An 11,550-nucleotide genomic window follows, 5' to 3' on the forward strand; every position below is an offset into this window, starting at 1 on the left:
TGGCAGCAGGGAGCTGTCAGTTAGGTTACTGCATTTAAAATGAAAAATGAACTGAAGGGGTGGCCGAAAGGGTCTCCGATCACCGATACGTGGATCTAACGTGGAAGACTCTTCCCTGACAGAAGCACTAAATATACAGACACATAAACTGGCATGCGAGACATATGGGCATTTCAATAACTGGTCCTGGGTTGTGACAGTTATTAATAAAGCAATACATTTTAATGTTTAAAGCCCCTCCCTCATCCCCCCAGGATTATTAGTTCCTACCTGATATTTGCAGACTAGCAGTTTATTCAATCATGCTGCACCATTAAACTAAAGAGGAACACACTCCTGTACTCTTCACTCTGTGGTACACTTCCAACATATTGGTATGCTTTCCCCCCCTTATTTGTTATGAATAAATTACTAACAGTAATGCGTATGAATTTACTTTTGTGTTCATCACCCACTTCAGATTTAAATGTATTTGAGGTCCAGAAGGTTATTCATCTGGCCTTTGGTATCCACTGGTTACCACTGGCTCTCATTAGCACTTCTGTTAGCCTGACATGAAGCCAGAAGTAAGTGATCAGAGGTAATCAGGTCATAAACAGGCAGGGGGAACAATGATTTTGCATGTGTATAAGTGGTAGGTGAAATAAAAGGAGCATGTACTCAATCACAGGTATAAATGAACATGTGCACAGGTAGGACAAGAATGTCAGCTGGATGCTGACTAACACAAAGCTGTCTCTCACTGTGACATCACTGCTCTGGCTATAATTATTCCTTAGCCCTCTAGCACACAGATAAAACATTTACATCCTCCCCCTTCAGGTGCTTCACAAACGTCTCCATTTGTCTCTTTCACTGTCAAGGAATGTGCGCACTGCGTTTCACACGATTCTCCACATGGACGCAAATTCTACACGATTTTCTTATGTTCATTCCACAGCTCCCATTCACCATCACTGTTTACTAAACAGATTGTTTATTTCAGACATGCAGCCATTGGAGCATGAAATTAAGAAAAAGGGAGCTTTACTCCCACAGTGTGTTACTGATGCACTAAATAACCGGGTAAAAAATACTGCAGCAGCTTGTTAGTGACCATTTACAATCATTAGTCAGTGCTGGGGAACACAGACTAGCAGAGTAATTGGCTGCAGAGGTACAAGCATCTCTGAAATCTCATAAAGTGTTGTAAACAAGTATAACCCAAAGGTTCTTGAACATATGCTGGAGATCTGGTCATGGGTTCTCAGAGGTCAGGCTATATAATTAGAGTTGGGGCTTGGCTCCAGAGCCAGTGGAGAGAGATGGTCTCATAAAGATGAATCACATATAGTCAGCAGCGCTGGAGATGAATGACTGACCAGACAGCACACAAGCAGTATTGGTATTTGGGCTAATGTTTACATCTCTGTATGTTGACAAATCATCACCAGGATCTGCTCCTTATTACTGGCAGCATCAAGCAGCTTCTTCACCATCAGGACTACATGTGCACTTCCTAAAACAGTGACAAAGTGCAAGCTTTATGAAGGTAAAAGTAGTCAAAACTGTTACTTTTGTATGAGCAGCATGGGTATTTCATTGAAGTTAAGTTGCAGAAAGAGCTGAGAGGAAATTAATTCGGATGATGACACTGATGCAAAGGAACGAAGTAGTTGGAGGTGAAGATGGAGAGGGCATGAGGGGATGAGACACAGTCGAGCTTTGAAGCCCAGAAGGAGGTACAGTGTCAGTGTAAATTGAGGGGGAGGAGGTAGATAGAGAGTAAGGGGCCAAAAAGAATAGGAAGAATGAGAAAAGGGGAGTGATGTGAGGGCTCAAACTAGATGCTATTCTGTGTGTATGTGAAGGGGGGGCAGAGAAAAAAAGTGCAGCGCAAATGAGTAGTACGAAGAGAGAGGGAGGGGGGCTGCACAGAGGCTCTGCGGGGAGATCAACACAGCTGTGCAGAGAGACAGAGGGAGTTGCATAGACAGTGGAACAACCAGCAGTAGGACACAAAGGACCAAAATATTAGATGCTTTATCGGTAGCTGGAAGACACACAGGGATATATAATCAGAAGTAAACAAGAAAGTGGACCAATCTCAGCCACTGGCAACACTTGGGATACAGGAAGGCAGAAGAGCAGAGGAAGAAACAAAGGACATAGCTGAGAGAGAGCAGAAGAGTGACCAAGTGGAAATAAAAAGCAGGAGAAAAGAGTGGCACAGCTGAGGCAGGTAAGAGTTAGAAATTTGTATGTAAGCAGTGTAAAAGAAAAAAAGTAAACAGAAATGTTTATTTGAATGTAGATGCACATATAGGCAAGGTAGTGTCTGACAATATGCTGTTGTGCAGTTCAATACATGGGAAAAGGGGATAGACCGGAAGAGAGATGTGAGGACAAAGGGAAACATGCATGATGTAACGCAAAATTAACACAGCAGGCGAAAAAATGCATCCAAACAGGAGAATATGGTCACCTGACATACACTAAGAAACAACTACAACCTGATAACATTATGTGCCATTTTGGCCCCTGGAGAAGGGGAATCAATAGTGTTCATTCGCACAGTCATTTAGAATGGCACTTCAGTGTAAATAATGCATTGAAAATTAAATGCAGCTTTTCTAGACTGCTGGCAATATGGTGATATGTTAGCTGCAGATTGCTTTGATGATAACTGAAGCACAATAACATGCAGGACAGATTTGCACGGTTTGGATGAAAGTATAAAGTGAAAGGACAGAAGTCTGTTACTGACAGTGAAATCAATCAGGGAAAGGAGAAGGCGGGGAAGGGTTTCCTGTGAGGATTTCTTTCCAGATGAGAGGGTTAGTTGAAGATTTCTGAAAAACAAAAAATGTGATCGAGGCCACATATATCAGCAGATGGATGAGCAACTGCAATAATTAATAAATAATAAATAAAATAAATGATAGACTTACATATATGCTGTGAGGAGTAAATATTTAAACAAGACATTCTTCAGGCGAAATAAAGACACTCAAGACAGTTTAGATGGTAACAACGTGCGCACGCTGGGTGAGCGCTGCTGTCTCAGGCTCACAACCAGCATTTGTGGCAGTTCTTTATTTATAGCGTTTCAGAGTATGTGTGTGTGTGTGAAGTTTATGATCTCAGAGTGTGTGTGTGTGATTCTGAAGAATGGGCCCCTCTTTGTATTTGGGAGTGTATAGATAAGAACGTCCTGCTCTCCCCTTCCTGGGAGTGAAACGGCTCGTAGAGAACCAGGTGCAGAGGAAATATACTGGGTGAATCATATCTGAGAACACTATGCTTTTGTCTTTCATTTAAGCTTCACTTCAGCGAAACAGTAAAATCATAAAATACGATTAAATGGAAAGAATAAATGGGTAAACAACTATTAACACTAAAATTAAAGATAAACTTTCAATAACGTACAAATGGCAGTGGGAATAATACTTGAAACATTTGAAAATCTCTTAACATATCCCTCCTGTTGTTAATTTGTTTTTACACATTTTAACCTTTATCAGCATACAGTCTCTTGACAGTGCATTTTTAACTGTTGCTTCATTATTAACAGGAGTGTCTTTTTCCTTTTAGTTACAGGTTGTTTCTTCATCTTCGTCGTCGGTGTTTGAGTCAGTGTCGGCGTGTTCCAGCAGTGTCATAATTTCTTTTTGGCCGACAGGGTCCGGTGTAATAGCTGTGGCTATCAGTCTGTTGATCATGGATCTTATGCAGGGAATACAACAACAACCACATAGGGTCAATATGGCTGCAAAACCGCTATTGACACTAGGATTGATGACACTAGGCTGCGGTACTTTCCAAGCATGTCCATCCAGCTGTCCCACATGGAAGTGTCCACTCCAGAATGTTCTTTCATTCTCTCATTCAGGGTCTTCAGTCTTTCCAGGGCTCTGGTCAGACTGCCGTCAGCTGCAGTGTTGTTAGGTATGAAGGTGCAGCATTGTTCTCCACTTCTTTGTTTCTCGTTGCGCTGCGCGTTCTTCTGGGCATAGGCTGCAGCTTAAAAATGGTTCCCCTTTCAGGACACGTCACATTTGGAGCCTGCGGTAAATCCTCGGGCAGTGTGGGTCACATGGGTTGCTGGTGCAGGCCGTGTTCATGCCTACCAGGGCCAGTGATAAGAATACTGTGAACACGAGCATGGAACACATCGTTGTGACAGTGGTCAGTTGGCATCCTCTTGTCCAGCATCGGCGTCGTCTGTGCGGTTTCTCACCCTCAGGGGCATCCTGGTTTGCATTTAGTATTTCCATCTCCATCAGGTCTCCCTCTGTGAGCGTTTCTCCTCTTCTCGACCGTGGACACACCCTTGGCCTCCAATGAGTAGACACCCAGCAAGAGGAGCGAGTGTCTCAGTGTTGCCACTGATAGCCCTTCTCCCCACCGAGTGAACACCAGAGGTTAGAGCGGTCTGCAGTCTAGACTTTACTGCTCACTTTTCTATTCGGGAGATTGTGGTTCTTGGATTGGTTCAACCCTTTTTCAACCTGCAAGAAACTGGAAGAGAATCACTCGGCAGTTGATTGTTCAAAACTATTTCTCTGTTTTCCAGCAACTTTGTCATCCACTCTGCTAGAGTTGTTTCTCTTATTGACTTGTTTGAAATTTAATGTATAGAAGTGTCTTTAACTAGTGTTTTTATTTGAATACATTAAATAAGCTCTATTTTAAATTAACCTTTTGTTTATTCCACTTCATTCCTCTTTCCATGCTTTAAAACATTACACCTCTTGTGTACGCATTGTTTTCTTTTTAGCATCCTTTTCAGTATTTATTTCTGCTTGGAGGGTTTCTTATAATTTAGTTAATGCATTTTCCCTCCCACGTGGGACATTTAGGTTTTCTTTAGGATTTCTCCATCTGTTTGCGCTTATTTGTCCTGCACCGGGCATTTCTTTTCTAACCATAGTTCATCTGCAGTCAATTCAGGCTTTGGGTTTATTTCCCATTTTTTGGGCTTAGAGTTATCAATAATATTTTATTGTAAATTGCTTATAATTTATTTTGATTTATTGTATTTGGAAACACCTTGTTTTGCTTTTATTTATTAATACTGCCAACATACACTCTGTGTGACCTTCGCTGATATTAGAGTCGGGGGAGGTTATTAAGGCAGCCTTCTACCCTGGTCTAGACCCAGGGCGGCCTTAATTTTATGCGTTGAAGCGCAACCTTTGACCCCTTCTCACCAGTACATCGGTCAACACAGGAAACAGTAAGAGTGGTGCAGAAACCTGTTGTTTCTATTCAAAAGGTCACTCACTCCTCAACAACACACAAACTTCACACGCGGTACTACAATCCTATTTTAATTGACACGTTCTGTATTTTCATTCACTCGTGAGAGTGAGATCCCTTTATTTTCATTCACTCGTAAGAGTGAGATCCCTTTATTTTCATTCACTCGTGAGAGTGAGATCCCTTTATTTTCATTCACTCGTGAGAGTGAGATCCCTTTATTTTCATTCACTCGTAAGAGTGAGATCCCTTTATTTTCATTCACTCGTAAGAGTGAGATCCCTTTATTTTCATTCACTCGTGAGAGTGAGATCCCTTTATTTTCATTCACTCGTGAGAGTGAGATCCCTGACTTCCAACCTTTTAAACTGCGGAGTGACCCCACACAGGACCGTCAAACTCCGTCTTACAGGCGAGTCCTTTCACTCATAAGAGTGAGATCCCTGACCTCCAGTCCTTAAAGGACGAGTCTTTTAAGAACCGTGTCAATCTAAAAAACGATTTTAGCCGCAATGTGTTCTTGAGTGTTTATATTCACCTGGTTCGGATGAAAATGCCGGTCAGAGAGAATCCTCCTCGCTCCCTGGGATCGTGGACCTCTTGCTAAAAACGCTGGCCAACGGCGAATTCACGTAGTTGGTCTTTACTGTTTCACTAGAAACAGGCTGTCATGACAGACTTTGCAGCGTGGGTTCACGAATCCAGGAAACGACGAGGTCACTCTGAATCCAGCGATCCGGCTCGAAGGACCAAATAAATGTGAGGAGTAAATATTTAAACAAGACATTCTTCAGGCGAAATAAAGACACTCAAGACAGTTTAGATGGTAACAACGTGCGCACGCTGGGTGAGCGCTGCTGTCTCAGGCTCACAACCAGCATTTGTGGCAGTTCTTTATTTATAGCGTTTCAGAGTATGTGTGTGTGTGTGAAGTTTATGATCTCAGAGTGTGTGTGTGTGATTCTGAAGAATGGGCCCCTCTTTGTATTTGGGAGTGTATAGATAAGAACGTCCTGCTCTCCCCTTCCTGGGAGTGAAACGGCTCGTAGAGAACCAGGTGCAGAGGAAATATACTGGGTGAATCATATCTGAGAACACTATGCTTTTGTCTTTCATTTAAGCTTCACTTCAGCGAAACAGTAAAATCATAAAATACGATTAAATGGAAAGAATAAATGGGTAAACAACTATTAACACTAAAATTAAAGATAAACTTTCAATAACGTACAAATGGCAGTGGGAATAATACTTGAAACATTTGAAAATCTCTTAACATATGCCTATATAAACAAAATATTGTTTGTCTATGTGTGTGTGTGTTTGCGTGTGTGTCAGCACGAGTGTGTGAAGGCATTGGAAAAGCTACTAATAAGTAGAGATGAGGATCAATGCAAGATTCCAAAACATTTTAAAACTATCATGTCAGGGCGAACGTGCTGTTGTGTTATCTAACAAGAAACGAGTGAGAACGACTGCTGCGTTGCAGACTTCCCCGGAGCTTTGTAGTCACATTTAGTTAGTTGCTGCCACCTTATGGTCAAACTGTGTCATCCCAATTAAATGAAAATGGCTCATGTGTTTGTGTTTTAGTCCTCGTCACATCTCTCTGACCTCTGCCAGCTGATCCAGGATGTCTGCCAACCTGTTACTCATCGTCCTTCTGACCTTTACGCAGGGGTGAGTGACTGTGAGGTCAAAAAAGCAAGCACACTTGTTTGTCTCATTGTTTCTCTCATTTCCTTTTTCATTTTTCCCTGCTTTTATCAGGAGCTGTGCATTCCATAGCAACCACTGGGGTGAATGGAACGACTCCCAGCTTCTGCCAACAATACAAAAGCTCATGAAAGGCTATAACCGCTACCTCAGACCTAATTTCAATGGTATGAAGTTGCTTGAGACATTTATTTTTTTTTAGCTTTTTTACGTTTCTAAAAGTCATCGATGCTTCTGTGACTCTCACTTAAGAGTGGATCAGTTGCAATGTTTCCCATGTGTGTCTCCTGAACAGAGGGCCCAGTGGAAATTGGAATGAGCCTTGATATCGCCAGCATTGATGCCATCTCTGAAATCAATATGGTACACCACTCTTCCTTCTATTTTTGCCATCTGCGTGATCAAACGAGGGAGCAGGGGTCTTTATGTGTTTTATATCTTTTCAGGACTACACAGCGACAATCTTCCTCCGTCAGCGCTGGCGTGATTCCAGGCTGATGTTCCCCGGTAATGAGAGCGTGAGCGTGGACGGTCGCCTGGTGTCACTGCTCTGGATCCCCGACACTTTCATCCCAGACTCCAAGCGCTCCTTCCTGCACGATGTCACCGTGGAAAACCGCCTCATACGCATCTTCAGCAACGGAACTGTTCTCTATGCTCTTCGGTACATTTCTTTGCAGAAGCTTTTGACGCTCGCTGACAGCTGACATTTCACGCTGCTGGTCACAGACAAGAAGAAAACAAATCCAGTCAACCCCAAACTGCTCTCACGTTTTATATAAAAAGAAAGGGAAAAAATAGCTAGGAGTATGACTAAAAAGCAAATGTCATCCCTCATTCATTCATCTTAGGGGTATGGCACTGCATTCCTGTATGTTCTGCCCTTCAAACACTTAAGCCTTTGGGAGTGAAGATTTGAGTATTAAAAATCAGGCCAGGCTAATCTGTCAGCTCACACTTTCACATAACTTTATTTTGACTAGACAGTTTGACAGATGAAAGAAAGGTCAGCTGTGTACAGTATGTTTAGAATCATCTTCCTTCTTCTTGAGTACTGAAACTGATTGATAGCCGGAGCCATCATCTGATTGTGTGGAGGTGATTGAATGCTGTAGAACTCGAGCAACCTGGCCTCATTTTTGCAATCCGACAACACTGTGCACATAATTCATATGTGAGACACAATGATGATACTCCAGATATAAGTCTTTGATCTTTTGGATGTACATCAGGGGAGAAGAATTCTTTATGTTCACTAATAATTAACAGCCCCTGTTATAAATCAGCAGAGCTGCAGTTATTTCAGTTGGGTTTTTGAAGCTTGGTAATGAATGCCTGCTTTGAATGCCCAACAGCATCACAGCTACGATTGCCTGCAACATGGATCTGACTAAGTACCCCATGGACAGACAGGTGTGCACCCTGCAGCTGGAGAGCTGTGAGTATTTCACTGTGAGCTCCATTAAGTATTCGTCATGTGTGTAGCTGGACATAAATCATCATCATCATCATCATCACTACTACCATTTTCATCAGCCTCTGTATAGTGAGTATGACATTGAAAACCAGCTTTGCACCGAGCACTTCAGACTAGCCAAAGCTTAACTACTCTTTGTCTTGTCAGGGGGGTATAACCTACAGGATGTGGTCTTCTACTGGACTAGAGGAAATGATTCAGTGAAGGGTTTGGACACACTGCGGCTGGCTCAGTACAGTGTGGAGAGCTACTACACATCAGTGTCAGAGGCTGTGTACGAAACAGGTAAGATATTTGAGCTCTCTGGATTTCCTTTGCATGTGAGGATTCGTCCAATGACAGCTGCTAGTGGAGCACAAATGCACCACAGGATTGTTTAAATCTGTATTTTTCCCTCTTTCTTTTTATGTCTCTTTGCGTCTTTTGCAGGAAATTACCCCAAGCTGGTGCTGCATTTTGCACTGCGCAGAAACGTGCTCTTCTTCATCTTGGAGACATATGTTCCCTCCATTCTGTTGGTGGTTCTGTCCTGGGTCTCTTTCTGGATCAGCCAGTCCTCTGTGCCAGCTAGGACCTGCATTGGTCAGTGACAGATCTCACTCTTTTAGTCCATGATTCTGGTAACTGTCCATAGAGTGACCATTTCCATATTACAGGATGCAGGATTTCATGTGTTAGCTTTTCTTTGGTCATATGAAGTAGGGATGAGTTTTAGCATCCCACCTACTTGTAGCATAATTATAATAATAATACTTATATTATTAAATAATTGTTCTCGATATTACAACTATGATGTCTAATGTCTGAGGTTTTCTGGCTCTGACCTATGAATAAAAAAGATAACTTTGACCTTAGTCACTAAATAACTCACCAAATGATTAGTAGCTGAAGTCATCAGCTATAGTAAAAGTGCACAAATACATGAATAAATAAGATAAGGGTAGCATGACATTTACTTTGATTACACTAATGTTTTGTAGGAGTAGCTAATGGATGATGGGCCTTCACATGTAAATAACTGGACATGACTAACTTGAGCTTGTTATATAATAATATACTACAGTATATTTCTAACTAACTAGGCAGCTCATTCTAACTCTTGACAATACTTTAAAGATGTAACTCTTATTGGGATCAACTTGAAAGAAAGGCAGACATGAAATGTCATGTAAAGTGAGGTCAGAGGTCAACTGCGACATGATATTTTGATGCAAACTATAATGTGATATTTATAATCCTCATTAACAGTATCACTTTCTTAATGTAGCCAATACAAACAACGGCAGTAGAATTTTAAGCATCACTTTTGAAGATAAAAGGCATTTTATGAAAGCTTGACCTAATTTGACCTTGAAGAAGTCAGAGGGCCAAAGTAAGGTTATATTTAAAATCTCCATATGTGATTCCCTGTATGTTGTCAATACAAGAAATAAGAAAGATGGTTTTAAATAACTCTATTTAGCATTACACTGATATGTTAACAATACACACCACACTTGTAAGATTCATAGTCACAAGGCTTTTTGTCCATTTTTGACCAATAAATCATTGTGTTGACCTTGGAAACTTTGAGACAAATATTTAATTGCTTGTTAACATAACCCCACTCAAGCAAATGTGTTTACAGACAGAAAAAAAATCACACGCACACCCAAAAACATGACCTCCTTGGTGATGGTAGATACAGAAATACATCACTAATTAATCATTCGTTTAACCCTAAAATTCCACTGAAAAAACCATCAAGTTTTCTGTTTCCATATTAATCTACATGCTCACTAAGATTTCTGTTGTTTGTTTTCAATACAAATCCCCATACACTGAGTATTTTCTAAGATCTGGATCCTTTAGTCTTACATCTACTGCAGCAGTGATGTTGTTTGCTTGAAGTTGCTTGAAGAAAAAAAAATAAACCGAGAGAATGCATAAACCAAAAAAAGCCCCTGAAAGGAGAGCATGAGTAGTTTAGGATGGACAAACTAAATATTTGTTTGCTTGATTTAATTGCTGGGTCATGCTGGAAATAAAGAAAAAAATCCCAACACTCTGATCTGTCTGCAGGAGTGACAACAGTGCTGACGATGACAACTCTGATGATGGGTGCCCGCACTTCCCTGCCCAATGCCAACTGTTTTATAAAGGCCATAGATGTTTATTTGGGCATCTGTTTCACCTTCATTTTTGGCGCGCTGTTGGAGTATGCCTGCGCTCATTTTTACACCATGCAGCACCAGACCATCGAGGATTTATACCGGGTGAGCAACATCTTGGCACATAACCATGATACAGATGGCAAAAATGGAAAGATTCTCTGTTACTGTAAACATCAATCCATCTGCTTATCTGCCCATGTAACAGGACCTTCTGAGGGAGCTCAGCGAGTCTAATGGAAATGGCTCAATCCCCATCGTCAGCTCCAGCCAACCAAATCAGTCCGTGGAGATCGGCTCCACCGCAGAGGACTCCACGGAGCAGTCAGCAAACAGCAACACCAAGAACCACGCGGGAACAAAAGAGAAGGCGCCAAATCAGGGCTGCGGCTTGTCATCAGTGAGAGATGCATCACGTAAGGCAGCATCTGTCTTCATCGTGGAAAATCCGCACAACATTGATCGCTATGCCCGCACAGTTTTCCCCACAGCATTCCTCTTTGTCAATGTCCTGTACTGGCTTTATTATCTCTTTCTGTAAGTGCTCATTCCAAGCCGTGGAAAGCTTAATTTCACCAACCTGAAGCTGCTCTACCTCCTCATTTAAGATCCAACACCAGTCGCCATGGTCTGAATACGAACTGACCTGACACAGCTTATTCATTGAATGGCAAAAAATCAATGGTCAGGACTATGCTCTGCAACGAAGGCCGTTATTGATTGTGTGCAAAGAGTTGGCTCCCAGCACATCAGCATGTAAGAGCGGTAATGCAAAGCCTGTATTGTCTACTGACCAATCCATAGATCAAATGAGGAAGAGTTTAGAATGAATAGGATGCTGAACAGCACCACACAGTTGGTTGCTATGCATTGTTCGCATGAGACCATTTACTGTATGATTATGTTTCGCCGTACAATGTGAAATTAAAAGACTACATCAGTGACTGGAATGTGTCGGTGCATTTTATG

General features: G+C 41.7%; 1 protein-coding gene across 2 annotated transcripts; it reads left to right on the forward strand.

The window, feature by feature from the left end:
* The first annotated feature begins 1,565 nt into the window (after positions 1-1,565).
* LOC116315137 (gamma-aminobutyric acid type A receptor subunit pi) lies at positions 1,566-11,525 on the forward strand. Of its 2 annotated transcripts, none has more exons than XM_039616176.1 (10): positions 1,566-2,217; positions 6,832-6,918; positions 7,009-7,121; positions 7,250-7,317; positions 7,401-7,618; positions 8,310-8,392; positions 8,579-8,716; positions 8,861-9,013; positions 10,493-10,686; positions 10,790-11,525. In XM_039616176.1, the coding sequence occupies exons 2-10, from the start codon at positions 6,872-6,874 to the stop codon at positions 11,120-11,122; spliced, it is 1,347 nt and encodes a 448-aa protein (XP_039472110.1). In that variant the 5' UTR covers positions 1,566-2,217; positions 6,832-6,871; the 3' UTR covers positions 11,123-11,525. The 2 variants fall into 2 exon arrangements, with proteins under 2 accessions (XP_039472110.1, XP_039472107.1); XM_039616173.1 differs by having other exon boundaries at positions 1,567-2,221.
* The last annotated feature ends 25 nt before the right edge of the window (positions 11,526-11,550 follow it).

This window comes from Oreochromis aureus, linkage group 2, assembly GCF_013358895.1.
Source record: "Oreochromis aureus strain Israel breed Guangdong linkage group 2, ZZ_aureus, whole genome shotgun sequence".
Taxonomy (NCBI): Eukaryota; Metazoa; Chordata; class Actinopteri; order Cichliformes; family Cichlidae; genus Oreochromis; species Oreochromis aureus.